General features: G+C 55.6%; 1 protein-coding gene across 1 annotated transcript; it reads left to right on the plus strand.

Moving 5' to 3' along the window:
- Positions 1–1,331: 1,331 nt before the first annotated feature.
- On the plus strand, positions 1,332–24,507 carry LOXL1 (lysyl oxidase like 1). Its single transcript, XM_079768682.1, has 7 exons — positions 1,332–2,892; positions 15,755–15,863; positions 18,918–19,055; positions 19,534–19,690; positions 20,281–20,376; positions 22,041–22,156; positions 24,173–24,507. The coding sequence occupies exons 1-7, from the start codon at positions 1,758–1,760 to the stop codon at positions 24,177–24,179; spliced, it is 1,758 nt and encodes a 585-aa protein (XP_079624808.1). The 5' UTR covers positions 1,332–1,757; the 3' UTR covers positions 24,180–24,507.
- The last annotated feature ends 2,447 nt before the right edge of the window (positions 24,508–26,954 follow it).

The raw sequence follows: 26,954 nt of genomic DNA on the forward strand, positions 1-26,954 counted from the left end.
CCCCTCCTGCCTGGGGTACTCTGAGGCCTCTTTCCACTTCACCTCCTCCTCCTCTCCTGGCGCTGCTGCCCATCTGGCTGGCAGGAGGGCCCTACAGGACCCCAGGGATTCCAAGCAGCTGAGGCCAGCACTGCAGGGGGCAGGCAGGAGGGAGGGTAGGCTTAACCCTCCAAGTCCCAGTGATCCTCTGGAAGCCGGTTTTGCATCTGGCTTGGTGTCCTGAGCCAAACCAGTTGCTTCTTGCAGGAGTCCTGTCCGGAGTCTGAAACCAAACCCCACCCTGCAGAGCTAAGGGACCAGCAGTGAATGGCTGCTGGCTAGGTTATGAGCATTTAAACGGTAGGCGGATACTCCGAGTCACCTGAACCAGCTCCTCCTAAAGCACAGTGTGATGGGTGAACAAATGCTGGCAGGGGAGCAAGGGTTCAGGATCGCTGAGGAATGTCCATTCTGGCTGTCTCCCTCCAAGGTGGACTCCAGGAGTGCCCAAAGTAGAAGGGCAATGTGCAGTGGCCAGGTTAAAGGCAGGGTCTTCCTACCTGTTTTATAAGCACCAGAGGGGGGTTCTGCTCTCCAGTTCCCAGGAGCAGGATTGGCAGGCAGAAGGCAGCCCAGGGGAGACATTCAGAATTTGATTTCTTAGACACCGAAGTGTTCAAACAGGACTAGGCCCGTTCTCCTGCATCTTCCATCATGCCACTCTATGTTCTAGCACACGATACTCCACACGTCCCCTGTCCCACAGCAGACAGCCCTGGGTCTCATTTTATCCACTCAGGATATGTCCAGGCTATGTTGACTCAAGAGATACAGAATAGAAACCATATCTAATGTGTAGGAAGTCAATGTCTCTTATGATTTCACAAGTTCTATTCAAAACAGGGGTATAGACCAGGAGGGTAAGAAAGAAAAAGCTGAGCTCCAACCCCTTTGTGTTCAGGCCGCAGGCACCCTGAATGAGAGGGTGGTCCAGCTAGGGTTCAGCATCTCCCCAAGAAGGCCCATCAACAAGGAGCGTGTCTCTTAGCTCTGGGGAAGGGAATGGGAGCCCAGGGAGCCTAGTGAGCGGCTGGCGTTAACAGAGTCAGGGGCTCTTTCAAGCCCACACAAGAAGCAGTAAGTTGGAGAGGAGGGAGTCTGGGTCCAAAGCAGAGAGAAATGGCCAGAGTGCTGCTGGCCCTTCAGCCCTGTTCTGCCTGCCTAGGCCCCACTCGCCAGGCCCGTGTCCCCAGAGGCCCCCTCCTACTCCAGGCTTCATTCCCTTCCTCAGAGGCAGGTCTGTGGCTTGGCTGGGAGCTCCAGGGACGGAGGGAGCACAGCAGCTGTGGGACGGGCCACATAGCTAAAAGCCGGCGGGCCGTAGGGCCCTGCGGAGGAGACCCCAGCAGGCAGACCAGGCCGTCCAAAACCTCCCAACACTCCCAGCCTGTTGCTTATTCATTCAGAGTGGGAAAGCGCCAGCCCCAGGCCGGCCAGTGCCGGGCTGCCCACGTAAGGCCCCCCAGGCGGTCCTGCCCGGTGCCCTGCGGAGAGCCTCGTGCAGCCTTGGGCACCGCCCCTGCCCTGCCCTGACCCCTTGGCCTCGAAATGCTGTCATCGGAGGAGCCGTCCCGCTCGGACCACGGCCAGGATGGACAAAGCTAGAGCTGCGGCAGGCAAGGAGCCATCGTGTCCTCGAGGCCGTGGGAAGAGAAGCACGCACAGGGGGCCGCTCCCGAGAGCCTCTCGGTCCACCCGGCCTCTGCAGAGGGGCCGCCATGGCCCGGGCCCCAGCCGGTCTGCAGGTGGGAACCCTGGTGTGGGGCGCCTGCCTCTGCATCCTGGTACGCGGGCAGCAGGCCCCGCCCGGGCAGGGCCCGGACCCGGGGCGCTGGCGGCAGCTGATCCAGTGGGAGAACAACGGGCAGGTGTACAGCCTGCTCAACTCGGGCTCCGAGTACGTTCCCGCCGGAGCTCCGCGCGCCGAGGGTAGCTCCCGGGTGCTGCTGGCGGGCGCCCCCCAGGCCCCGCGGCGGCGCAGCCAGGGCGGCCCCCGGCGGCGGCAGGCGCCGTCTCTGCCCCTGCCCGGGCGCGTGGGCTCGGACACCGTGCGCGGCCAGGCGCGGCACCCTTTCGGCTTCGGCCAGGTGCCGGACAACTGGCGCGAGGTGGCCGTCGGGGACGGCACGGGCCTGGCCCGGGCTCGCACCGCCGTCTCCCAGCACGGCGGCTCGGCCTCGGCCTCGGCCTTCGCCGGCACGTACCGCCAGCCGCCCTCCGCCCCGCAGCCGTTCCCCTACCCGCAGGCGCCCTTCGTCAGCCAGTACGAGACCTACGACCCGGCCGCGCGGACCTACGAGCAGGGCTACGTCTACTACCGCGGGGCGGGCGGCGGCGGGGGCGCCGGGGCGGCGGCCGTGGCCGCGGCGGGGGTGGTCTACCCGTTCCAGCCGCGGGCGCGCTACGAGGACTTCGGCGGCGGCGGCGGCGAGGAGCAGCCCGAGCACTCGCCGCAGGGCTTCTACCCGGCCCCGGAGCGGCCCTACGCGCCGCCGCCCGCCGACGGCCTGGACCGCCGCTACTCGCACAGCCTGTACCACGAGGGCGCCGCGGGCCCCGAGCAGGCCCTGCCCGACCCCGGCCCCGGCCCCGGCCCCGGCCCCGGCCCCGACGCAGCGCAGGCCTACGGCGGCGACCCGGCCCTCGGCTGGTACCCGCCCTACGCCCACCTGCCTCCCGAGGCCTACGTCCCTCCGAGGCCCGCGGAGCCGCAGCCCCCGTTCCGCATGCTGGAGCCGCCCTACCTGCCGGTGCGCAGCTCGGACGCGCCCCCGCCGGTGGCGGAGCGCAGCGGCTCCCCGCAGGGCCGCCTCAGCGTGGGCAGCGTGTACCGGCGCCCCCAGAGCGGCCGCGGTGAGTACCACCCCGTCCCGGGCCTGTGCCTGCACCCCCGTCCCTGATGCACCGCCCTGGGCGCCGGCCCGCCCGGTCCTTTTCACCAAAGGCCCGCCCTGAGCCAAGTGAGGACCCCCAGGCCCCGACCCACAGCCCAGTGCATCCCACTCATCAGTGCCAGCCTTTGGCCAGGCAGCCCGGGCCCTGACCCGGCTCGAGGGGCGGGGGTGGGAGGAGGAACTGGTCGGACCTTGAGAGGAGGCACCTCCCGAACCTGGCTTGAGTCATTTGGGGACCCAGGGAAGGAGCCCTCTCCCGGCCTCAGCTGCCCCTCTGTCAGCCTCACGGGGGAAGCAGGGAACGGGAGGGTCAGAAAGGCCAAAGGGATGCCCCTGGAGGTGTGGCGAGTCCACAGTCACGGCTGAGCAGTTTGGCCCCATGAAGGGGAGGGCAGAGGGGAAGCTCTTGCCCCAGGCAGGAACCCAGATTAATGAGAGAGGTGCAACATTGAATAGGCCGCCAAACACTCAGTAATTGAGATAAGTAATATTTAATGTATTTTTTAGATCAAAATAATGCAAAAAAATTCTGTGATGAGGTTTTAAATAGAATCGGTAATGGTGCCATGCCAAGCCAAATTGGAGCCCAAGGCAAACTGAAAAATCAGCAATCCTGATGATGTCTTTATTTGAAATTTTGATATTTTGTTCATCACAGATTTTTTGCATTGGTTTTGATTTTTTAAAATATTGTATCAACTATTGCTTATCTTGGTTACTGAGTATTTTGGCGCCCTCTTAAAGTTTGTACCCCAGGCCGGTGCCTCCTTCATTAACTAGCTCATCCTGGTACTGGCCCTGAGAGTCTTAGAAGGCCACTGTGGATGGGCCTCCCTCTGGCTTTTTGGGGATGGAGGGGGGACGTTATGACCTGGAAGGCCCAAGCCATCTGCACACAAAGACGCAGTGCAGGGCGCAGCCCTCCTTCTCCAGACGGGCAGCTCCTCACGTGCTGTCAGCAGGTGGCTCCTGGGCCCAGGGCCCGCTGATGGCCTGGCCAGAGCGGGCCAGCTACGGGCCCACCCTCTGTCTTAGCACTCCACTTCCTCCTCCTGTTTCTGCAAGTTCAAAATCCACCTTGGTCAAAGTTTTCCATTCAGTCTCCAATGCACGTGTGCTCCACTCCTGCCATACCTCTTTCAGGCTGCAACCAGTGCCCTGCTTCTCTCTCTGCTCACAGAAAACCAGCCCACCGGCTGAGGGCTGAAGCCTTCAGGCCCAGGGGCTCCGGGGCTGCACCCCAGCCTTTTCTCCGCTGCCTCTGTCGGCACAGGGACCGCTGCCTTGTCTTCAGCCATGCTGACCCTGGGTGAGAGGCTGCTGCTGAGGCAGGGGTTCAGCTCAGGGCAGTGCTCCTGTCTCCCTAGGGCAGTGATGGGCAGCCTTTTGAGCTTGGTGTGTCAAACTTCGCCAAAAACCTGAGCATAACTCGGGTAGTGTGTCACTTTGAGGAAAAAACATTATTTCGCAAATGTTTCATCCTCAGGAGCAGCAAATGTTTCATCCTCGGCATGCGGCCGCCTCAGCGGCCGCGTGTCATCAGAAGTGGCTACGCGTGTCAGTGCTGACACGCGTGTCATAGGTTCGCCATCACTGCCCTAGGGGCTGCTGGAACCCAAGGCTGTAGCTCCTAAGAGGAGTGTCCCCACAGGGAGCACCACTCCCTCACATCCAAGGCATAGCACTCGAGCTGGGTGCTGATTCCCAGTTTGAGAATCTGCAGGAGCTGAAAAAGGACCAAAATGGAGGGCCCGCTGCGATGTGATGAAGGGTGTATCCTCATGGTCCTCACTGGGACTTGCAGCACCTGCACATCAGCTGCTCCTATAGCTCCTTGGAGGGGAGGACGTTTTGCGTATAAGGTGCTAAGTTTTTGTGGTGGCTTTTCTTAGGATGGAACTCAGTGGGACTCAGCCAAAGGCACCCCACCTCTGGGCAGAGGAGAAAACCAAAGCCTCAAGTTCCACAGCACTGCTGGCAGAGTCAGACCGGGGGCTGGACAAATGTCCTCCAAGCCAGTGGGTACTCTAGGCCCCCATTTTGGCCTGTCAGTTTTTAAGGTTCAGAAGGGCACCTGCCAGGGCAAGGCCATGTCTGGAGTGGAGGTTCTTGCTGCTTAGCAGGGCCTCCGGCCATTGCCCCTGAGCTCCACAGTGCATTTGGATTAAAGACATTTCTCCCCTGAAGGTAGTATGCTAGAGGCCAGGTAGGGTGTGCTGGTATGCACCAAATTTAGGCCCTGCACTGGGAAGCACAGAAACGAGGGCATCTCAGTACTGTGATTGGGCAAGCATTGGGGGATGGACTATGGGAGGTCAGAGGAGGAGTCTCCAAAATCAGGGCCTGGGGTCTCAGGGAGGACTTCCCAGAGAGGAGGTGTCCAAGCATTGCTGCAAAAGATGGCCATCAGCACCCTCCCCTGGTCATGAAGGGGATGGTGTGTGGGGTGGGACTGTGTGGAGTGCAGGCTAGTTTGAGGCTCAGGGAGGGAACACTACCTTCTCTCCTATTATTGGTCCCCCTCCTTATTCTGCTAGGCCAGGACCATGGAAAATCCCGGTTCAGGGAAGGCCAAGTCTTGTTCTTTAACTCAGACCCCCAGGCTTGGTGTGGGAGTCCAGGGCAGATTCTCCAAAGCTGACCTCATTCCTCCTGGCCACACAGCCAGGGGGCTGAGCCCAGCACTGGCAGCCTGAGTGTGTGGGTGTGGACGGATCCTCACAACACTAAACACATGTGCGCACCACCCTCCTCCCTCTATCTGGGTGGTTTCCAAGTGCCTGTCCAGAACCCAGTTTCTTCCTGGGGTGCCTTGACCCTCTCCCTCTCACCCTGGGCAGGGGTATCCAAGAATATCTGACTCTGAAATGTGTAACTGGAGAGAAGACTAGGAAACAGAGGCTCAGAGAGGGTAACATACTTTTCCTGGCTGTCCACAAATCCATGAGAGGCCTGGAGGGTGGCCACCTGCTTCCTAGGCCCGGCTGCATCCCCTTTGCTGTGTCTCTCCCTCCCCCACAGCCAGGCCTCCCCTCTCGGCGCCTCCTTGCCCCCGCTCCTGCCTCCCCACAGCCTCGTCTTCTCTGAGCTGGTTGTCTTAGTGCTGACCCCAGAATACCACAGCTCTTCTCCTAGGGCCTCCCCTCACACCCCTGGCCTGATTCATCAGCTCTGGCAACCCTATGAAAGCAACATGGAGCAGGCGGCCTGGGCCATCCTCCCAGGACATCTCTCATGGCTTCACCAGCCTAGCCTGGCAGAGGTTCTCCAGCCCAGCCCTCACACAGCCAATCAGAGGCTAAGAGAGAGCTATGGTTTCCTCCTCCCTGATCCCCTGGTCCCTGCCTCTCCCTTACCAGTCCATCTAGCACATGGGGCAGATAAACCCTTGCATTGCTGACCATGTTACTCTCCTGCTCAAGAAGGTCCTATGGCTCCCAAAGCCTTCAGGACAGAATCTAATGCCTTGGCCTGTGGCTCCAGGACCTTGAGGTACCTCCTTCCTTTAACCGCCTCCTCCTCCCCTTCTCAAGCCTCTGCAGCCCCATGGGAACTCTGCAGCAGCTAGGCCTAGAGGGTTCCTCTGCCTGCACACCCAGGTATTTCTGGGGTGCTCACTCTCCATCCATCCAGTGCTCCGCACTCAAGAGGCCATACATGTCCCTTAGTCCCTGACAGCAGCCCTGGCTCCCTGCTCACATCCCTACTGCCTTCCCCTCCAAGTCACCTACCCACCTTCTTGGGACTTGGAATAGATACGGAGAAGGACAGAAGCAGTCTCCCCCAGTAACCATCCAGAGCTAGAGTCCCAAGTCAGAGATGATGGTAACAACTTGGCCATTTGCTGAAGAACACCTGCTGAACTTAGTGGTTTAAATGTTTACTTTCATTCATCCTCACAGCCTCCCAGAGAGGTGAAGATTATGGTCCTCTAGTACAGCTGAGAAAACTGAGACTTAGTGAGGTCTCACTGCTAGATGCAACTGAGCCAGAGTTCAAACTGAGACTGTCTTCTCTGCATTGCACAGAGATGACCCAGAAGGACCCACACTCCACCTGCAAACTGAGCAGGCAGTGCAAAAGCCTGGGTCTCCTCCACCAACGTCCCCTCTCTGGGCCTATTCCCCTAGTTGCAGCAGGGGAGGGGGATACTGACGCTAGCATCTATTGGTCATCTATATATATAAAAGGCTAATATGCAACGTGTCCCTGTGGGAGTTCGACTGGGAGACCGGGAGTTCTATTGCTCGTTATGACGTGCACTGACCACCAGGGGGCGGCGCGGAACGAAGGAAGGCCCTGGCCGGCAGCCGGCAGCCAGCAGCTGGGGAAGGGAGACCCCAGCCAGCAGCCAGAAGGCCCTGATCAGCCCTGATCACTGGCCAGACCTAGGGACCTCTAGTTTTACATATCTTAACTCCTGCAGCAATAATGAGCCAGGTACTGTCATTCACCCCATTTCATAGATAAGGTGACAGGCTCATTTGCTAATTGTTACACAGCCTCTAAGTAGTGAAACCAGGATTTGAGTCTGTATGATTTCCCCATCCTGAGTTCTTAATATCATATATTATTACTTTTTAAAATTTTGTGTATTCTTGCTTACCTTACCTTCATTCATTTGGTCAATCAACAGATATTTGATTGTCAACTGTTCCAGGCAGTGGTTGTGACAGGAGGAGCTGGGACAATGAGTACAAAAGGCTTTGGAAGTGAAGAGTCCCTCAGCAGTGTGGTGTGATCCTTGTCATCCTCACTCCGGACTTCAGACCTTTATTTAACAAACACTCATCTAGTGCTTCCGTAGTGCCTAACTCTGTCCTGGGCGCTTTATAATTAAAGTAACTTAATCCTCATAACAACCCAAAGTGTTGTTACTCCCCATTTTGCCAATGAGGAAACTCAGGCCCTCAGGGGTTGACTTGCCCACGGCCATATAACTGGTGACTAGTGGAGCCAGAATCCCAGCTCAGCGCCCCTTCTCCTCCCCTGAAGTTGTCTCGGTGCTCCTTCAGAAAGAAAGGAGTTTTCAGGCCAAGGAAGCTGTCATAAAGGGTCAAATGGGCTGTGGAGACAGGGACCTGGGTCTTCCTCCTAATTCCTGTTTGGCAGTCAAATGCCACTAGTGTGGGAACAAGCAAATGGTGTCCTGGTAGCCTCGTCTCAGGCAGACTTCCTGTCTCCTCTCTTCTCATCCATTTGAGGGTCATATCCTCTCGCCCCTGCAAGAAGAGATAATTCCTATTTTAAATAATAATAGCAACTGGTATTTATTGAACACTTACCATGTACCAGACATTATGCCAAGTATTTTTATTTTCTCATTTAACTCCCCCAGCAACCTTGTGAAATAGATAGCATTATCACCCCCATTTTACAGACCAGAAAACTGAGGCTCAGTAACTTATCCAAGTTCAGTAACTTATCCAAGGTCTCAGAACTCATCAGTGGCCAAGCTTGGGCCCAGGCTGACTCTCTACCCCACTGAACTGCCTGCCCCTCAGGGAAGGCTATGTCTTCGTGTTCATGGTTTCACTCAGGTCTGGACCCCCTGAAAAACCAACACTTGGAGTTTTGCCTTGAATCCACAAGTGTCACAGAGCCTTTTTGGGGTGGCGGCCAAGCAGGGTGAAGAGTCACCAGGCTGCTGCCACACTTGACCTGGGAGTTCTGGCCTTTTGTCCCCCTCCTCCCTCTCTCTAACTCTAGGGGCCCCTATTCCAGTGTCCTCTCAGCTCTGAAGGGGCACCCCTCCCCAACAGTCCCAGCCTGAGTTCACCCCACTCCTATCCCAGCCAAGAACACATGGAAAACTCTTCAGGGCAGTGGCTGAAATGGCAGGAGAGGGAAAGGGGGGAGAGCTGGAGACGGGAGGTCGGCCCAGGCAGCCAGCCCACAGCTGCTTCCAATTCCCATGCAGGCATTCCTGCTGGGCAGCTGCTGGCGGGCTCCAGAGGGAGGCTGAAAGGAGAGGGTGGGTCTTGTCCTCTACTCTGCCCTGACCTAATGGCCTCCTTGCCGCAGGCAGCTGGACCCAGAGGGCCTTTTTTTCCTGGATTCAGGATTACAGGGCTAGAATTGGGCCATGGTTCCTCTCCCACTTGCTGATGGCACCCAGAAATCAGGAATTTCAGTATCATCTGGAAATGGGCGATACTGGCGTCAGAACACCAGAGCAGAGGAAGTTCGGTGGGGGAGGCCCGGCACAGAGGCCTGTGCCATCAAAGCCTCGGGGGACGATCCACCCTGCTTGCTGCTCGTGAGCCCATCGGTACCACGTCCTTGTTCAAAAGGAGACTTTTGGAGGCACTCCCAGCCTCTGGTTGGTAGTAAAGTCTGTGCCCACACGGGCAGATGCCATCAGACCCTTTGTGGGGTGCAGGTATTTGTGCACATGCCCGCCAAGGATGTCCAGGTGCCAGGCCGTGAGCTGAGTGCAGGGAACTCAGGGGTGTCCCATACTCATCCCTGTCCTTACAGAGGTCATAGCCTGGCAGCCAGAAACCAGTCACACAGGATGCAGTGGCCCAAGCCCACCTCCATCTCACCTGTCTCTCAAGTTCCCAGACCCGCTGTGCGCTGAGACCTGAGCCCACAGCTGGGCTGCAGGCAAAGCAGAGCCCCTCCCACCCCCAGGTGCTCTCTTCTGGATGATCATTTCACGAGGACATTCAGCTATTTAACAACATTATTTGTGCCTTATTATGTTCTGGGCAGTGGTCTAGAACTGGGTATTCATTAGAGAAAAGAAAGAGACAAAATTTTTGCCCATGTGAATCTTGTTTTCATGCATAAACATAATAAATAGGTAAATAATAGAAGATGGTAAGTACTATCCAGGGAGGTCTGGAGTGTGGGCAGGGGGAGGCAGGTTGCAAAAGTGGTCAGAGTAGGCCTCATGAAGGTGCCATTTGAGCAGAGACATGGAGACGAATGAGTGAGCTATGCAGCTGTCTGTGGGAAGAGCGTTCCAAATAGAGGAAACAGCCAGTACTAAGACCATGCGGCCGGAGTTCCCTGGGGTTTTCAGGTGTGTGCCAGTGTGGTTAGAACAGAGTGGAATGGGAATGGGAGCATAATAGGAGAGGCCAGTGAGGTAACAGGCTCAGACCATGGGAGACCCTTCATGCATCAGGAGGCTATTGCAGGGTTTGAGCTGAGCAGTGACATTGAACAGAGGCCCTGACTGCTAGGCTGGGAGTGGCCAATGGAAAGGCAGGCAGAGACTGAGGCGGCTGCTACAGAAATCCAGGCAGAGGTGATGGCAGCTGGGCAGGGCGGCAGAAATGGGGGTGGTAGGAAGGCAGATTTGGGATGTGTTTTGGAGATAGAGCTGATGGGATTTCCTGATGGACTAGATGTAGGGTGTGAGAGAAAGAGAGGAGTCAGGCATAACATGAAGGTTTATGGCCTGTGCAGCTGGAAGAATGAAGTTGTTAGAAGCTGAGATGGGAAGGCTGTGCGAGCGGGTTTTGTAAGAAGGGTAAAAAGTTCAGGTCACTGTGAAGGATCCCAGGGGCAGAGAGGGACCTCAGGGAACTGAAGCATCCAGGAAGACTTCTGGCGGTGGGGTCCGAAGCACTGAGCAGGACCCACAAAGATGGGAGGGCAATGAGGTGTTTGAGGAGGAGGCTGAAGGCTTGGCCAGAGGGGTAGGGAGCTGACCTCCCTAAGGTTAGCCTCCTCCCAGCTCAGCCCCTGTCTGCTTCCTGGGCAGTTTGCTCAATTGAACCAACACCGACAGATCCCCTTCTCTGCGTTGGGCCTGCCCCACAGAGTGAGGGTGTCACTGCTACTGGACTGTCCCCCAGTTGGGAAGGGGCAGAAGATGTGTGCTGGGAGGGGGGTCAGGGTAGTGGCAGAGGGAGGGTCAAGACTGACGCGCGTGCAGTAGAGAATTCCATGACAAGGGCACTATGGTGTCAGAGGCCAGGGCAGAAAAGGTCAGTTATGCTAAGTAGATGTCTACTGATCCTTAGGGTTAAGAGAAGATCTAGAAGGTCGGGTGCAGTAAGGCCAGACCACCCTGAGAAGTCTGGGCCTGACCTTATGGCATCACAGCTCCTTTGCCCGGCTGCAATTGCCCCTTCATGGTGGGGCACAGTGGACCATGCACCCGCCTTGCCCGGTGTGGCACTGTCAGGCCCAGGCTGACAATCCAATGTTCTCGTTATTAGATGGTCATTTCATAGGGCACAGAGCTGCCAGCTCCCACCCCAGAGGCCCTCTCGGCTCATCTTCATTCAAGGCTGTGCTCTGTGAGCATTCTGCTCTCCTGCCTCGGGGCTGCTCTGGAGTCTGGCTGCATGAGCCAGAGCAGCCGCTGCACACATTTCACAGCCCACTGCCCTGATCCTGCTGGACATGGTTTGTCCTCCAGCCGAGGCTCAGGAGATGATCCTCTAGCCCGGCTCAGGCTATTTGGCATTCTCATCTCTTTCATCTGCTTCTTGTGAGGACAGATTTCCAGAGACAAGGTTTATATAACCCATAGAAAGGGGGAAGTCAGCAGGGAAATAGGTGAGGTGTGGGAAGCAGCAGGAATGTAACCACAGGCCCTCTGCTCTGGGCAGCCTCCACGAACCACTGAGCAAGGAAGTAGGTCAGACGTGGAAGAATCTCCTGGCTGTTAATGAATCGTCCGTAGAGGTTGTCAGAGGTCTTAGACTCTTACCCAAGGCTGGGGAGTAGACTGAATAGACCCTGAAAAGTATTTTCATCTCCAAGTGTTTATGGAGCTATCAAATTATGCTCAAGGACCGCTTAGTGCAATCTCCCCATTGTCCATATGAGGAAACTGAGCCTATGAAAAGGGAAGGGACCTGGACAATGAGGGGTTGGGGCAGGCTAGTCCTGAGCACATTGTGAAGGGGCTGTGGCTCCCCACAGAGGAGCCTCTAGGGACAGAGCCAGAAAACAAAAGCTGGCCCTTGTCCTTGGCTCTGTGCCTTCACTGCCCTGTAGGGTCTAATGGGCCCTTCTAGGCTGAAGGGTTTCCCAGACCAGCAGCGGCCTCTGGAATGGCCTTGGGACCCGATTCAGTCACATCCAGCCCCTCCCTAGCCAAGCAGCCTGGCTTTGGCCATCCCAGGGGCCTTTGCTGCCCTTTGACTCAATGTTCCCCACTCTGGGCTAGGCTCTAAGCAGCCTGAATTCCTAAGTGCATGACCCCATGGTCAGCATGGAAGAGTGCCCACAGGGCCCAGCCCAGGGCTCCAGGCCATGAGGAGAATAGAAGACAATTAGGTCTGAAGAAACAGAGGCAGTCAGGCCTGGAGCGGGCCCAAGCCTGCCCAGGATCACACAGGACATCTGTGACAGAGTAGGGTAGAAGCCAGGCTCTTGTCTACCTCCTGGGAGCAGAGGGCCGGATGCTGATGATGACCAGGGCCTCCCTGGGTGGCCTGAGCAAGACCATCCTTTGGGTGGTTAGCCCCATCCCTGTGGGTCTATCCCAGGATACCATCTAGATTGGCCATGGGGCGGAGGATGCATACTGCAGTCCTATTTGACAATGACAAGCAATGAACTAGATAGATCTTAAAAGTTTGCATTGGCTGAAAACTCAAGAATCAGAATGAGATGATAAGACAATATCAATTATATGCTTTAAGAATACATAAGCACTGCGGACTTTCTAGAGACACAAATATTCAAGGACATATCTAAGGGTCAGGGCCCAGAATGAAGGTTAAAATTTTTTATTACAATTATTACTGGGCCTTGCATAGACCAGTGATAATGGTTAGTTTGCTCTGAAGTGAGAATTATGATTAATTCCATTTTCTGCACTTATCAAAACAGGAGTCTCCACAAAAAGTTCTCATTAGAACTCACTTAATAGAGTCTCCAGTGCCACATCCAAGGGCGGGATTACTCCATACATTCTGAACAAAATATCCCAAACCCTCCTCAAATCCATCGCTTGCCTGTGGTGATATTTGCATTTGTCAAAACTTGTCAGACTGTGCACCTAAAATATGTACATTTGAATGTGTGTAGATGAAATTTCAAAAGTGTTCATTTTTATTTTTTTAAAAAAATGAATGACAGGAGGAGTTCTGGGAGGGGTTTAGGACCCAGGATCTCCTGGAGCTGCCCGAATCCCTGTGTAACTGTGGCAAATTCATTGCCTTTTCTGAGCCTCAGTTCCCTCAGCCCCTCCGTGTGCCCTGGTATCTTGGGGGGGACAGGGTGAGGAGCATGCTTGTGGATACTGGAACAGTAAAGTACTGTGGGCTCTGCCTCTGGAGATGGGAACTGGAAGATAAGAAGGCTGACTGAGGGACTTGAGCATCGCAGACTTTGGTATCCTTGGGGTGGTCCTGGAACCAATCCTCCTTGGATACTGAGGGACGACTTTATTACTCTGCTCATCCATCAACCCCTGCAACATGGGGATAGGAGTGTGGGGTGGGCGGTGGGTCTTCCCTGCCAATGGAAGCAGGAGGCACCCACCTGAACCTGAGATTTCTCAACAATACGAGGAAGATCATCTATGGCCAGGGTCAGGGCTCAGATTGTAACCAGCAGCTCAGAGGTGTCTGCCCACATGTAGTACTCCACAACTACCACCACCACCACCCCAACACACACACACACACACACACACACACACACACACACACACACTCGCCCCAGCCATGGCTCTGGAGGTTATTTTAAAAACCTGACCACACTCAGCTACAATAAAAAGGATTGTTGATGTCAAAGTGACTCCTTTTAAGGTGTGGTTTTTGTTTTGTTTTTTTAAGTACCACGCTTTAGTCTACAGTCTGGAGACAAACAGCAATGAGTCTGAGGTTCGGAGTTGTTGATAGGTATCAGACCTCAGTGTGTGGTTAGGATTAGGGCTCAATAAAGGACCAGGGTCAGGCAAGAGTCAGAGGTCTGTGATGGCACCAACCTTCATTGGCCCTGAATACCCCTAGCCTCTTTCTCAAGAGGCTCTTCTAACTTCCCTGGACTGCACAGCTGGCTCGTGGACTGACCTAGAGAGGAAGGGCCAGGCCAGAAAAGCTTTGTGGAGCCATCTGTGCAGTGTTTATTGAAACCGAGCCTGCGATGGGGGAGGCAGCTTCTGGGGCCAAATGCTGGATCTCATGAGACTTCAAGCCTGGCTGACCACCCCCCCATGATAGGGGGTGATTCCTGTTTTCCTCACTTCTCCTTCAGAGGCTTTTAGGAACCAGTGGGTGAGAACCAGCTGGACACCAAGGTATCCCCTTGCTTTGGAGGCCTGAGGAGCCCTTGGAAAATGACTGCAGGCATTCCTGGGGGCTTGAGTAATGGGGCCTAGGCTGGCCAAGCTGGCTCCATCAGCCAGGAGCCACCTCATCCTCACCCACCCCAGTGCTCCAAGCTTTCTCTTCATTCCAAGTAGGTGAGGTCACACTGGCTGCCTGGACTCGGTCCCCACATGAGGCTGGGGCCCCAGGTTGGGCAGGAGTACAGTCTGGGAGCCCAGGGAACATGTGAGGGATGGTTTGCAGGAAGACACCTCTGTGAAAGGCTTAGAAGCCAGAGTGCCCTCTCCTGCCTCATTTTCTGGACCTAAAAGCTGACGAGAGGGTTTTGGTAGCCAGAAGAGGGAGCTGGAAGCCTGTACACAGGTCAGAAGTCCCCCTGCCTTGCTTGTCCCCCAAGAGCAGAGAACTTGAAAGAAGCTAGGAGGAGCTTACAGCCTTGTCTCATCTTTATCTGCCAGAATCCCTGAAGCCTAAGAGGGGAGAGGATATAGAGGCCCAGGTTCACTTTTCTGTAAGTCAGTGACCCAGCAGGGGCCCAGGGCTCTGGAGTCCCCCTGCCCACCTCCCACCACACCCCATGCCCCACCACTCCCACACTCCCAGCATCAAGATCATTGCATCTTTATTTCATGCAGATGGGGTCTGGACACTGGAGTTTGGTTTCTACTAATTCTTAAAAGCCTTAGTGGGAATACCTTATTCTTGGGAGGGTTAAGGAGGAAGGAAGGTCGGATGGACAGATCCTGGCATATCCTGAGAGCAAGTGATCACAGGGGCTGGAGAAGACTCCATACTTCCCCTGAGCCCTTCAGGGGAAGAAGCCAGGTGCCCTCGGGTTGGAGGCCAGAGGCTGCAGACAGGGGAAGGAGGGTATGGTCCTGTCTGGGGGAAGATGACTGGAAGAAAGGAATAGGGCTGGGTGCCCAGGCTGAGAACCCTGCCTAGTCAGCAGCCTGCTCTGCGGATATGTTTTCCTTCTAGCCCATCCCTTCCTGCCCACCCCTGCTCCTGCCAGCCATCATTCACCTGGCTCTTCCCACAAGCCTGCTGGGACTCACTTGGGGCCAAAAGCCCAGAGCTATCTTGGTGGTTTATGAAAAAAGCTAGGCACGAGGAGCAGAGGGTGTCTGGAGGCTGATGCAGAGGCCTGGGGAATAAGGACATGGAGGAAGGTGTCTCTGTCAGGAAATTACTTGGTTCATGCAGTCTTGCCTCTAGGTCTTGTCCATGCTGTTCCCCCTTACCAAGAATACCCTTCCCTCTTCTCTGGCTCTCCACATTCTGCCCTGTCCCCGAGCTCTTACTCATGTCCCAGCTCTGCTAGCAGGTCTCAGCACTCCCACAGCACAGAGCTCCAGAGGTGAGCTCCTGCTCCCTGACTTTGCTGACCTGACCCTAGGGAGAAGGGCTCACATCCCACATCTAGCCCAGGCTGGGAGGCCTGTGTAGAGGAAGAAGAATGACAAAGGGTGTTTGGGGCTGGGGAGGTCTCTGGGCATTAACCATGGCCAGCCTGACTCTCAATGTCACTCTCTTCTTCCCTCCTCCCTTTCTCCCACTGCTCATTCCCAGGTCTCCCTGACTTGGTCCCAGACCCCAACTATGTGCAAGCGTCCACCTATGTCCAGAGAGCCCACCTATACTCCCTGCGCTGTGCAGCAGAGGAGAAGTGCTTGGCCAGGTAAGGAGCTGAGGATGAAGCTTGGAGCATTGGGACAGTCCCTAGGATTCACCCAGAACCCACTTGCATGCCAGGCTGCCAATGTCCAAGTGCCCGACTGGCCAACTGTCTGCGCCTCTCAGGACCTGGTCCTCGTCATCTATGAGCTTTGCCTGCTACAAGGGAGTCAGGAGGGGAAGGGAACAAACTTTTATCCAGCAATTGTCACTATACAAAGAAGCTTCCTTTTACTGTGGCTTTTAATCTTCCTATCAGCCCTGAAGGTGTGTGTTGAGCAGGGCAGGAAACTGAGGTGCAATGACAGGAACTAAAACTTTTCCTCTCCAAGCTGCCTTCTGAGAAGGTTCCTTGTGGAGGGCCCAGGTTCCCAGTGCTTCTTCGAGGACCTGGGAAGTCCTCAGGGAGACCCAGGACCTGGGATACAGCAGTGACAGTGGGCATGGGTGACAAAGAGGCCTCAATTATGTGTGGCACCAGAGAGGGGAAAGAGACCAGTTTACAGGACCCCAAAGGTGAGGACAGCCAACTCTCCATTATTCCCAGGCGATTCTGCTTCCTACAGAGCTAGCTTCTAACGTTATAAACAGTGAATATTTTGTTCAAATATGTATGCCTTGGGGACACCTCCCTGTGCTAAATAACTAGTTCAATATTACATTGACCTACTTCTTTTGTTGACAATTCTCTGTTCCGGAAGCACCTAGTTTTCTTAATTACCTGCTTTGTTTAGACATCTGAACTCTTTATTTACTTTTATTTTTTTTAGTATCTGGAAAGCCCTTTGGAATCTAAACATTTTCTCACTATGGAACTTCTAGTCCACTGCCACTCAGAATAGCTGACCACAACTGTTATCTCTGTGACAATATAAGGATATTACACCAGGATGCAGCTCAACTCACTGCTTCCTTCATCAAGAAAATCTGGCTTCAAAAAAGGCACTGTCAGCTTAACTAAACATTGTGATGAGTAATGTAGTTGATTTACATGCTGGTGCAAGTTCCTTATCTCATTACAGACTGGCAACAAAGAGTGTGTGAACCTAGCAACAATCCTGGGACCACACCTTGAGTACCACTCAGTTGTCCATGGAAAGAGAACACAGTGATGATGCTCCTGCTATGGTTCCTTCAGCAGTGAGGAATTCAGCCTCTGTGGCAATCCATGAAGGCTGAGTTTTGAGGAGTTTGAGTCAAAACCCAACTATCACTCCATCTTCATTGGAGCATCCCGTGTGTCCAGACCTGAGTTCCTGGATGGGCTGGGAAGGAGGCAACTGGGCACAGTCCTGCGGGGGATGTCCTGGTCCTGCCAGAGAGACATGCCCCAAGGACAGAACCAGGCAACTGGGAGACGGGGGAGAGCTAGCATGAGCAGTGTGCAGGCTGGCACTAGCTGGGCGAGGTCAGCAAGGGCTGAGGCATCAGAGGAAGCTGGTGCAGAGTACAGACCTAGAAAACCAGGCAAAACTGAAGCCCTGGAACACAGAGCACTCAGATATCATCGGAAGTGTGGGCTGCAGGCCGGTCGGTGCCAGATGGCCAGCAGGACCCAAACAAGGGAAGGGACTTGTTCCAAGTCTCACCACAGTTTGTGGCCAAGCTGGTCCTAGAACCTTGATGGTTTCCCATGGTGTGCTGAGCGGGACGGAAGGACGGTGTTGAGCACATCAGGGGGAAGGAGGGTGTCTGTTCCAACCCACACACAGATGGGTTCCAGGCCTCCTCCAGACAAGGCCCAGGGCCTTATGTCCTGGCAGAGAGGAGCCTGCAGTGCCTGTTGTCCAGACATCCTCTCAGAAAGCTAATTCCCACAAATGGCCACCTTCTGCCTCTGGACTTAGGGCCCAGACCTTAATGAATGCCAGAGAAGTGCTCCTGAGGACAGCCAGGACAGCCGTCTCAGTTGGGAACTGGGGTCAGTAAGTGAATTGGGAGTCAGCAGACTGCACCAGAGCCGTATCTCCTGAACAGGAAAAGGCAGGTCGGTGAAGCCATACCATCAGGTAGGGGTGACCTAGTGACATGGACCTAGCCTGGGGAGAGTGTGGATCACTGTTAGAGCTCACAAGCAGTCAAGATCTCTTTAAGTAGAGCAATCAGAGCAGAATTCCTTAGGGAGGGGAATTGAGTTGGCCTAGGACTCATTAGTCAACAGAGCCAAATATCAACAGTACAACGATTGAAATTTCTTTTGAGAGCCACATTTTTTAAACTTAAACTTCTTCTAACGCCACTTCTTCAAAATAGACTCGCCCAGGCCGTGGTATTTTGTGGAAGAGCCACACTCAAGGGGCCAAAGAGCCGCATGTGGCTCGAGAGCCGAGGTTTGCCGACCACTGGCCTAGGAGGCTGAGCGAGTTCTTAATCAAGCAAACAGCATGGGTGAAAGTATAGATTAGCAAAAGAATTAAGTCTGTTTGAGAAACAGTGTTTGAAGCTGGAACCAGTGTGTGGGGAGTGGAAGACAGGACTAAGAAAGTGAAGAGGCTTTGACATTGAAGAGCCTGAGCCTGATTCTTAGGACCACACCCAAGATGTGACACACGTTAGTCAACAATTATGGCTCTGCTCAGAATCTCCTGGATAGGCCCATTTTTATTGTTTTTTTAAAAATATGTTTGTATTGATTTCAGAGAGAGGGAAGGAGAGGGAGAGGGAGAGAGAATCATTGATCCTCGGCCTCCTGGGGATCGAGCCTCCACCCCAGGCTTGTGACCTGACTGGGAAACCAACCGGCTGACCTGGTGCATGGGATGACGCTCAACCAACTAAGCCACACTGGCTGGGCAAAACCGGCCCATTTTTTAAAAAGAGCTCTAAAGATTTTTCTGTGACCCCCCCCCCCCGCCCCCTCACAGGGCTTTCCCCAGCTGAGACTCTCCTGCAGGCACCAGGGACCTCAGAGGCTGCCAGTCTTATGGAGAGGGGAGAGGGCTGAGCCTTCCCGCAGCGCAGGGGTCAGATAGCAGGATCATCCGGGACAAGTTGGCTCGTTCTGGGTTTCAGTGCCCTGGTTCCCACTCCCACTCCCTATTTCCACCTGTCTCTGCAGCACAGCCTATGCCCCGGAGGCCACCGACTACGATGTGCGGGTGCTGCTGCGCTTCCCCCAGCGGGTGAAGAACCAGGGCACGGCGGATTTCCTCCCAAACCGGCCGCGGCACACGTGGGAGTGGCACAGCTGCCACCAGTGAGTGGGGCCAGCGGCCTCTCCCACCCCTCCTCTGGGCTGGAGGACTTGCCCCAGCTCCCCCCCTCCACTAGTGCTGGGGCAGGGGGAGGTGCTGGTAGGAGGGCCCATGAGGTGTTTTCTGCCGAGAATCCATCACTGGGGCAAGAGTTTCTCCAAGGAGCCTTAGCAAACGCTGGGCTGGAAGAGGGGACTTGGAAGAATCGTCTTTAAGGGATGGAAGTGTCTACAATAAAGGGCATTTGCCCAGGGAGCAAGCTGCACGAAAGGAAGTGAGGAGTTCCGAGGGGTACTCTCCTAGGGTGACCTGGCTGTTGGGGACAGGAGAGATGCTGCCCTGGGGACACAGGAGAGCAGGAGCCCAGACGGTCAGGAAGCTGAGTCACCGCAGGATCACTGGGCCCATCTCAGGAGGGGGATGGGATGGGAAGCGGCAGGGTGACTAGGCCTTCTCTGTTCTCCTGTCCTGTGCCTCCAGACATTACCACAGCATGGACGAGTTCAGCCACTACGACCTGCTGGATGCGGCCACAGGCATGAAGGTAGCCGAGGGCCACAAGGCCAGCTTCTGCCTGGAAGATAGCACCTGCGACTTCGGCAACCTCAAGCGCTACGCATGCACCTCACACACACAGGTTGTGCTAGAGATGAGGGCAGGGGCCTAGGGGGCAGGATGCAGCCACACCCTGGGAGCTGGAGGGACAGACAGTAATGCAGCCGGGGCCAAGCTGAAGGGCCAGTGCCAAGGCCCCTGGCCACTCAGCTCAACAGAATGGGGGTCTTCTTGCCAGTCCTTGGGCCACCACAGGGCCCCGTGGGGACTCTCCCCCCCCCCCCCAACCAGACCCCTTCCTACATCATTCCCAGAGTGTCTACTCGTGCAAAGAATGGAACATTCCAACAGAGTAGGATGGCATGGTGTTCCAGTTGCCTATTTGTCTACCCAGCTCTATCTTCCTGTCTGTCTGCCCAAACACCACAAAGTGCCCATCTATCCTCCATCCATGCCCTTCTTCATTTGATCCCTGTAATCTGGTGCTTATATTTATTATCTCTCTGGTCCATCCTCCCTGTGGGTTGAAAGAGGAGCAGACCCACTCTGAGCAGTTGCCCTAGACCAGGGTCAGGGCAAAGCACAAAGGAAGGAGGCCCCTGGCTGCTGGCGTGGTCATAAGGGCCTCTGAGGAGTATATAGCACCTCACCCTCTCTCTACTCTGTTCTCAGGGCCTGAGCCCCGGCTGCTATGACACTTACAACGCGGACATCGACTGCCAGTGGATTGACATAACTGATGTGCAGCCCGGCAACTACATCCTCAAGGTGGGCCGCCCAGCTGGGAGCACCCCTCCAGCAGCCTAACGCTCACATCCGTGTCCCCACCTCTGATATCTGCTTCAGCTTTGGGGCATGTTCCCCTCTTCCCAGCAGCTGAGAAGAGGCAGCATCTTGGGGCATCTTGCAGAGGTCTGCTCTTCCCACCTGAAGGTCTCAGTCTGGGGCAGATACAGCCTCTTTCTGTAAAGACACCGCGGACCCCTGGGCCGGGTGTGGTGGTGTTAGAAGAGGTGATGACTCTGCCTTCCCTAAGCAAAAGGGGACTTGGAGAGCCATGTGGCCCCCCCTCTGTTTGTGGTCAGTGAAGGCCATCTGGAAGAGGACACCACCCTCTGAGAGAAACCTTCAGCTCCTCACAGTGACCCTGCAAAGCCTGAGGCTCCTGTGACTGAGTCCTTCCAGCCTACACTCCCCTCCAATGCTCACTTGCTCCAGTGCCCCTTCCCTTGGTGGCGGGGCGCGGGGGGGGGAGCGGGGAGACAGGTAGAAAAGCACAGTGAGGACACACTGCCCAATGTGGTATATCCCTGCGCAGGCTGTGCAGGACTGAGTCTCATGACCTCACCTGGGGAAGGCAAATCTCAGCCTCCCTTCGCACAGGTGTGAAGTGAGGGTGGGGGTCATTGTGCCAGGTCCCCCGAACCCACTGTTCCACACTGAAGTTCAGAGAAGGAGGAGCAGTGAAGACGGGCTTGGGAGGCGGCTTAACTTGCACGAAGGTGGCTGCTGGGGGCCGCAGTCAGAACATAGCAGCCCATCCTAAGCGCCTCTCAGGAGGCTCTGTGGGCCCCCCTCCACCTCACGCAAGGACCAGGGTTTTCAAGGGCATTCTGTCCTTCCTTCATCCACTCTAAACATGTGCAAAGGCCCCTATGAATTCTGGGAACTGGGGATTCAACCCACATAAGCAATGCACAGTCCCTACCCTTAAGGAGTGTATAAGGACTTAAAAGTAACATCTTTCCACCTGACTTAAATGTTCTGCTGTATTTGCTGGATGCAGCCTACCCCAGGGAACTCCCCACCCCACAATAATCCAACATTTGAAAGGCTCCCTTGTGTCGGGAAAGCTCTTCAGGAAAAGAGTGCAGGCTATGCTGGGCCATCATCTCAGCGCGTGTCGGGCACCTTGGGCTCCAGGGCAGGGCATGCCACCTGGCATCCGACAAGCCTTCAACGGGTCATATAGACAGGCATGTGTGGAGAAAGGCTGAGAGCCTCGGAGTTGGGAGACCAGGCATGGGATCCCTGCTTGGCCCCTCACTCCCTGCTGTGTTCCTGGTGGCAGTGACTCAACCTCTCTGACCCCGAATGCCCCATGCTGCGCTGTGGGGCCCACCTGGCCTGAGCTGTGGCTCTGGAGAAGCTTCCCATCTTCTGATAAGGGTGATCTGATGTGTTCTTTGACTATGACTGTCTCTTCTCTCCTCCCTCTGTCTCTCTGCATCTCCCCATGTCCCTCCATCAGTGTATCTCTGTTTCTGTGTCTCCACTTCCCTGTCTTCCTCTCTTTGTCCCCTCTGTGTGTGTGTGTGTGTGTGTGTGTGTGTGTGTGTGTGTGTCTGTCTGTCTGCCTGCCTGCCTCTCCACCACCTTCCCTGATGACCAAGTGAAGCACAGCCCCCTGACCTTTTCTCTGTTCCCTCCAGGTTCACGTGAACCCTAAGTACATTGTTTTGGAGTCTGACTTCACCAACAACGTGGTGAGATGCAACATCCACTATACCGGTCGCTATGTTTCTACCACAAACTGCAAAATTGTCCAGTAAGTGCTTCCCGCCCCGCCCCAGCCCTTTCCTGCCTGGGGAGCGGCTGGCCACACAAAACACGTAAGATACCTGCACTCTGAATCACCTTGATGGCCAAACACGGCTGCAGTTGGGCCCAGCCCACAGGCTGAACAGGGGTACCTTGTCTGTGCCAGCCCCTGTGAGTGCCATGGTGGGCCCAGGCTGCAGTGTTGATCTGCAGTGTGGCTCTCTAAGGTTTCTCACGTGGGAACCAGCAGGAGGCAGCTTTGTTGGGTGGACATGCACAGGCTCTGCAATCCCACTTCTGTGACTTCCTGGCTCTGTGACGTTGAACAGTTCACCTCACCTCTCGGAGCTACTTTTTCAACTAGGATATAAAATAGGCATTTTTTATATCCCACATGGGCTATAAAGAATATTTAAAGGCCTTATGTCTGTGTGTGAGAGAACCTTCCACAGTAGCACTTAATGAATGGTAACTGTGATCATAGTGTCCTTATCAAGTAGATTGAATTAAACAGTCCCAAGTTAGAAGTGATTCTGGTTGGAATGAACCATCATCAATCTCTGGGCCCCACCGTCGAGGTGATAAACTCTGGCTCCCCTGCTCCCCTGGGCCTGCGGCCCTTCCCCCTGAGCCCCGCACGTAAAGGCTTGGAGAGGCTCCGGTCTTGTTAGTGTCTCTGTGACACACCTCGCCAGCTGCTGGCCAGTGCCCGGGAAGCTGGAAGGAGCCTTCCCACCTGTGGGTTTCAATCTTGTTTCTGCAGAGGAAAAAAGGCTTAAAAAAATTTACTTAGTTAGAAAGGAAGTATTTCTGGTATTTCTCTGCCTAGAAAACAGTCTGGGCCCAGCCAGCATGGCTCAGTGGTTGAGCATCAACCTATGAACCAGCAGGTCGGGGTTCGATTCCCGTCAGGGCACATGCTCAGGTTGTGGGCTTGATCCTCTGTGGAGGGCGTGCAGGAAGCAGCCAGTCAATGTTTCTCTCTCCTCAGTGTTTCTATCTCTCTATCCCTCTTCCTTCCCCTCTCTCTAAAAAAAGTCAATAAAAACATATTTCTCAAGGAAGGCAGGGAGGGAGGGAGGGAGGGAGAGAGAGAGAGAGAGGAAGGAAGAAGGAAGGAAGGAAGGAAGGAAGGAAGGAAGGAAGGAAGGAAGGAAGGAAGGAAGAAGGAAGGAAGGAAGGAAGGAAGGAAACAATCTGGGATGCCCTGGCTGGTGTGCTAAATGGTTAGAGCACCGGCAGAACACTGGCCATGCACCATAGAGTCTTGGGTTCCCAGTCAAGAGCACATACCTGGGTTTCGTACCTGGGTTGCAGGTTCATTCCTGGCCCTCTGTTGGGGCCCTGCAGGAGGCAACCAGTTGATGTGTCTCACATCAATGTTTCTCTCTCTCTCTCCCTCCCTTTCTCCTTCCCACTCTTTCTGAAAAGCAATGGAAAAAAGTATCCCCTGGTAAGGCTTAACAACAACAAAAGGAAGGAAGGAAGGAAGGAAGGAAGGAAGGAAGGAAGGAAGGAAGGAAGGAAGGAAGGAAGGAAGAAAAACTATATGGGGCTAGGGCTGTGGTCGGCAAACTGTGGCTCGAGAGCCACATGCGGCTCTTTGGCCCCTTGAGTGTGGCTCTTCCACAAAATACCACGGCCTAGGCGAGTCTATTTTGAAGAAGTGGCGTTAGAAGAAGTTTAAGTTTAAAAAATGTGGCTCGCAAAAGAAATTTCAATCGTTGTACTGTTGATGTTTGGCTCTGTTGACTAATGAGTTTGCCGACCACTGGGCTAGGGCGTGGGGAAGGGGTGGTGCTGAGACCCTGTCCTGGGTGGGAGTCCATGAAACTCTTCTTGGACCTGGGCTGAGGGGCCCTCTCCCCAAGCCCAGATCACTGAGAGGAACAGAGCCGGTGCCCGCCGTCCACGTGGGGTCTGGGTTGTGGAGGGAAGCCTTTGGCAGGGGAGGCAGTGGGGGCCGTGCCAACAGTGGAGTGAGAGGCCCTACCCAGCAGCCTGCCTCTCTTTCTCTCCTTAGGTCCTGAGCTCCGAGAAGGTGGACAAACTGCCAACCTCCCCGCTTCCCAAAGCAGGTCCTGCTTACCAGGCAGCCTCCCACCAGGACACACCTGGCCCAAGGGGTGCAGCCCCACCCACCACAGGCAGGGGCAGCTGAACACAGGGGCATCCCTCTCTACCGGCCTCAGGGAGCGACCTGGACCGAAACCACAGGAATTCCGGGTGCCAGGCCCAATTTCATACTTAAGTTTTCACTACAACATTATTTTGTTGGCTGTTGGTTTTTATTTTTTATATTTTGACCACAGAGCAAGAGTGCCCAGACCTGGGCTGAATAAAACAAGGTTTTTCTACTCTGTGGCTCTGCATGCGCCTGCCGCTGGGCTGGCCAGAGACAGCTGGGTGGGCCCAGGGGACAACCTGAGACTTCCTTTTCCTCCTAGCAGAATTCAGAAAGAGCAGCCACTGCCCACCAGGACTACGGCTTGACCAAGGGGGCACCAAGCCCGCTGTGGAAACTTGGAGAGGTTCGCCCCAAAGCCAAGTCCTCTGTGGGAAGAGGATCCCCCGAGGAGGGATCTCTGCTCCGTCTCCACTCCTTCCCCACCTGCCCGCTGCCTCGTTCTACCAGCCTCTTATTCACACGTTCAGCACCTACCGAAAGCTGGTCTGTGCTTAGGCAGAGCACACGCTGGAGAATCAGACACAGTTCCTGCTCTTAGACTTCCCAGGAATGGAGTCGAGAGCACACCACACCCAGTGAGACAACTCCTGGGGGAAGGTGGCGTCTTCACACGGGAGGTGATCTCCCCAGGAAGGGCAGGGACAAGGGTATCCTGGGCAGAGGCTGGTGGAGGCGGGAGGCGGAGGTGCAGGGAACCCTTGGTGGCGGCAGCCCCTCCTCTCCAGCTTCGTCTGTGGTCTTCCCGAGGCCCTGGACACTGAGTCATGGCAGGAAGAAGAGGAGGGTGTGCCTCCCGCTCCCTCCCGCTCCCACAAGCCCTCAGGATACCTCTGCACCACCTGCCCCCTGCCAGCTCCCTGCCTCCCCAGGGGAGTAACTAGTAAAAAAAGGCCAGAGACAGCCAAGAAGCAGAGCTGCAGCGGGCTGCACCCAGCCTCCAGATCACGGTGGACCACGGCCGGTTTGCATCCGGTGCCCCCGAAGGAGAAAGTAACCCCCTTTTGGCTCTCATGCAATTCATAACTCAGGGTCCCTGGCAGCAACTAGGTCTTCCAATGGGGTGGGGAGGGAAGGCTTCTTGGAGCCATGCTGTGCTGCCAGAAGAGTCTGGGCCCCAGCCCCCTGAGTCCTGGGGCCACTCCCATCCCAGGCACAGGATGGAGTGGAGCATGGCCACAGCCCTTTCCACCTCCCCTCACCAAGGCTTGCTAGGATCAGCTCAGAGGGCGCTTCACCCTGCCACCCTCCATCCAGGGCTGGGCCAAGAGGCCTGAAGAGAGTAGGCAAAAGCCTGTCATCCAAGGGTCATCGTCCTGCTGCACCCCTCACCCACGTATGCCTCAGAGATGCTGTCTTGATTCCAGCCCCACCCCTCTCCATTCTAGGTACCCCCCAAGAGTGAGCAAAGGAGGACTCGGGCAAGGCCACTGTGTCCCAGACTATCAGAGGACCCTGAGGTGGAGTTAAAAGTCCCCAATTCCCAGGCCACCGTGGAAGCCCAGAATGGGAGCCTGTTGGAGGCCCCAGGCTCAGCCAATGCTCACGGGAGGCTCCTGGGGATACACTGCTCCCGTGGGGAGGGTAGCCTCCTGGCTCTGGGCGGGCTAGAGGGCTTGCAGGAGGAGTAGGAGAGGAGGAGGAGCAAGACCAGCTTCCCTGGCTGAACCAAGAAAGGGTTATTTCCTGAAAGTGGATTTCTAAGAAAATTTGCAGGTTGGTGAGGGCCTTGGCACCAACCAGGATCCCTCTTGGTCCCTGGCAGGGCCTGTGTGCCCACTTGAGCTTGGCACTCAGCACACACAGGGCTTTCCAAGAAAATGAGGATAGCATGGTGAGCAAGTCATCCCACTCCTGACCCAGAACCTCCTCCCTGTGTCCTGACGTGTGAGAATCCACCTGGGCCTCTCAGTCGCCTGCCTCAGGCCCCTCCTCCTCAGCCTGCTCAGCCCTGGAGCTGAGAGGCTCACCGCTCTCAGACACGGCTGTGAGAACACCGGCCGGGGAGCGGACCTCCCATCAGCCTGTCTCTGGTCAGGGCCACAGGCTTTCTTAAGTTCTAATAATTGGAGTGAGGGTGGGCGAAGGACACAGCGGGGCTATGCAAGAGGCGGGGGACCTGGCTGTGGTCCTAACTCTGTCTTCAATTGGGCCTCAGTCTCCCCATCTGTGTCCTGAGGGGCGTGGCTCCTTGAGCTCCAGTGCTGCTCTATCAGAGAAGGTGGGAAACGGGAGGGGAGGGAGAGGTAACAAGCAAAGCCCAGCCTGTGTGAAGGCAGGAGAGGTAGATGCTGGACTCAAAGCAGGGTAGCCAGCAGAGACAGCGCAGCCTGGGAGGGTCTGGGGCACCACTGCAGACAGCGGCCTGAAGGGGGGCATTAGATGCCAAACCAGACTGGAGCTAGCAGGGGAAGGAGTGGCTCAGTGGACAGAGCCAGGGTGGAGCCTCTGATGAAAGCCAGTTTAGGGGACAGCTGGGACCCAGATCCCATTGCTGCTCTGCTCCCGATGAGCTCCCTCTCCCCCACCCCAGATGCTCATAGCTGCCCGCTACCCAGGGCAGCAGCACCCTCAGCGTAGAGCCCTCCGCGTTGCCCTCGCTGCACAAAAATCCCGCCTT

Source organism: Cnephaeus nilssonii, assembly GCF_951640355.1.
Source record: "Cnephaeus nilssonii genome assembly, chromosome: 4".
NCBI classification, from domain to species: domain Eukaryota; kingdom Metazoa; phylum Chordata; class Mammalia; order Chiroptera; family Vespertilionidae; genus Cnephaeus; species Cnephaeus nilssonii.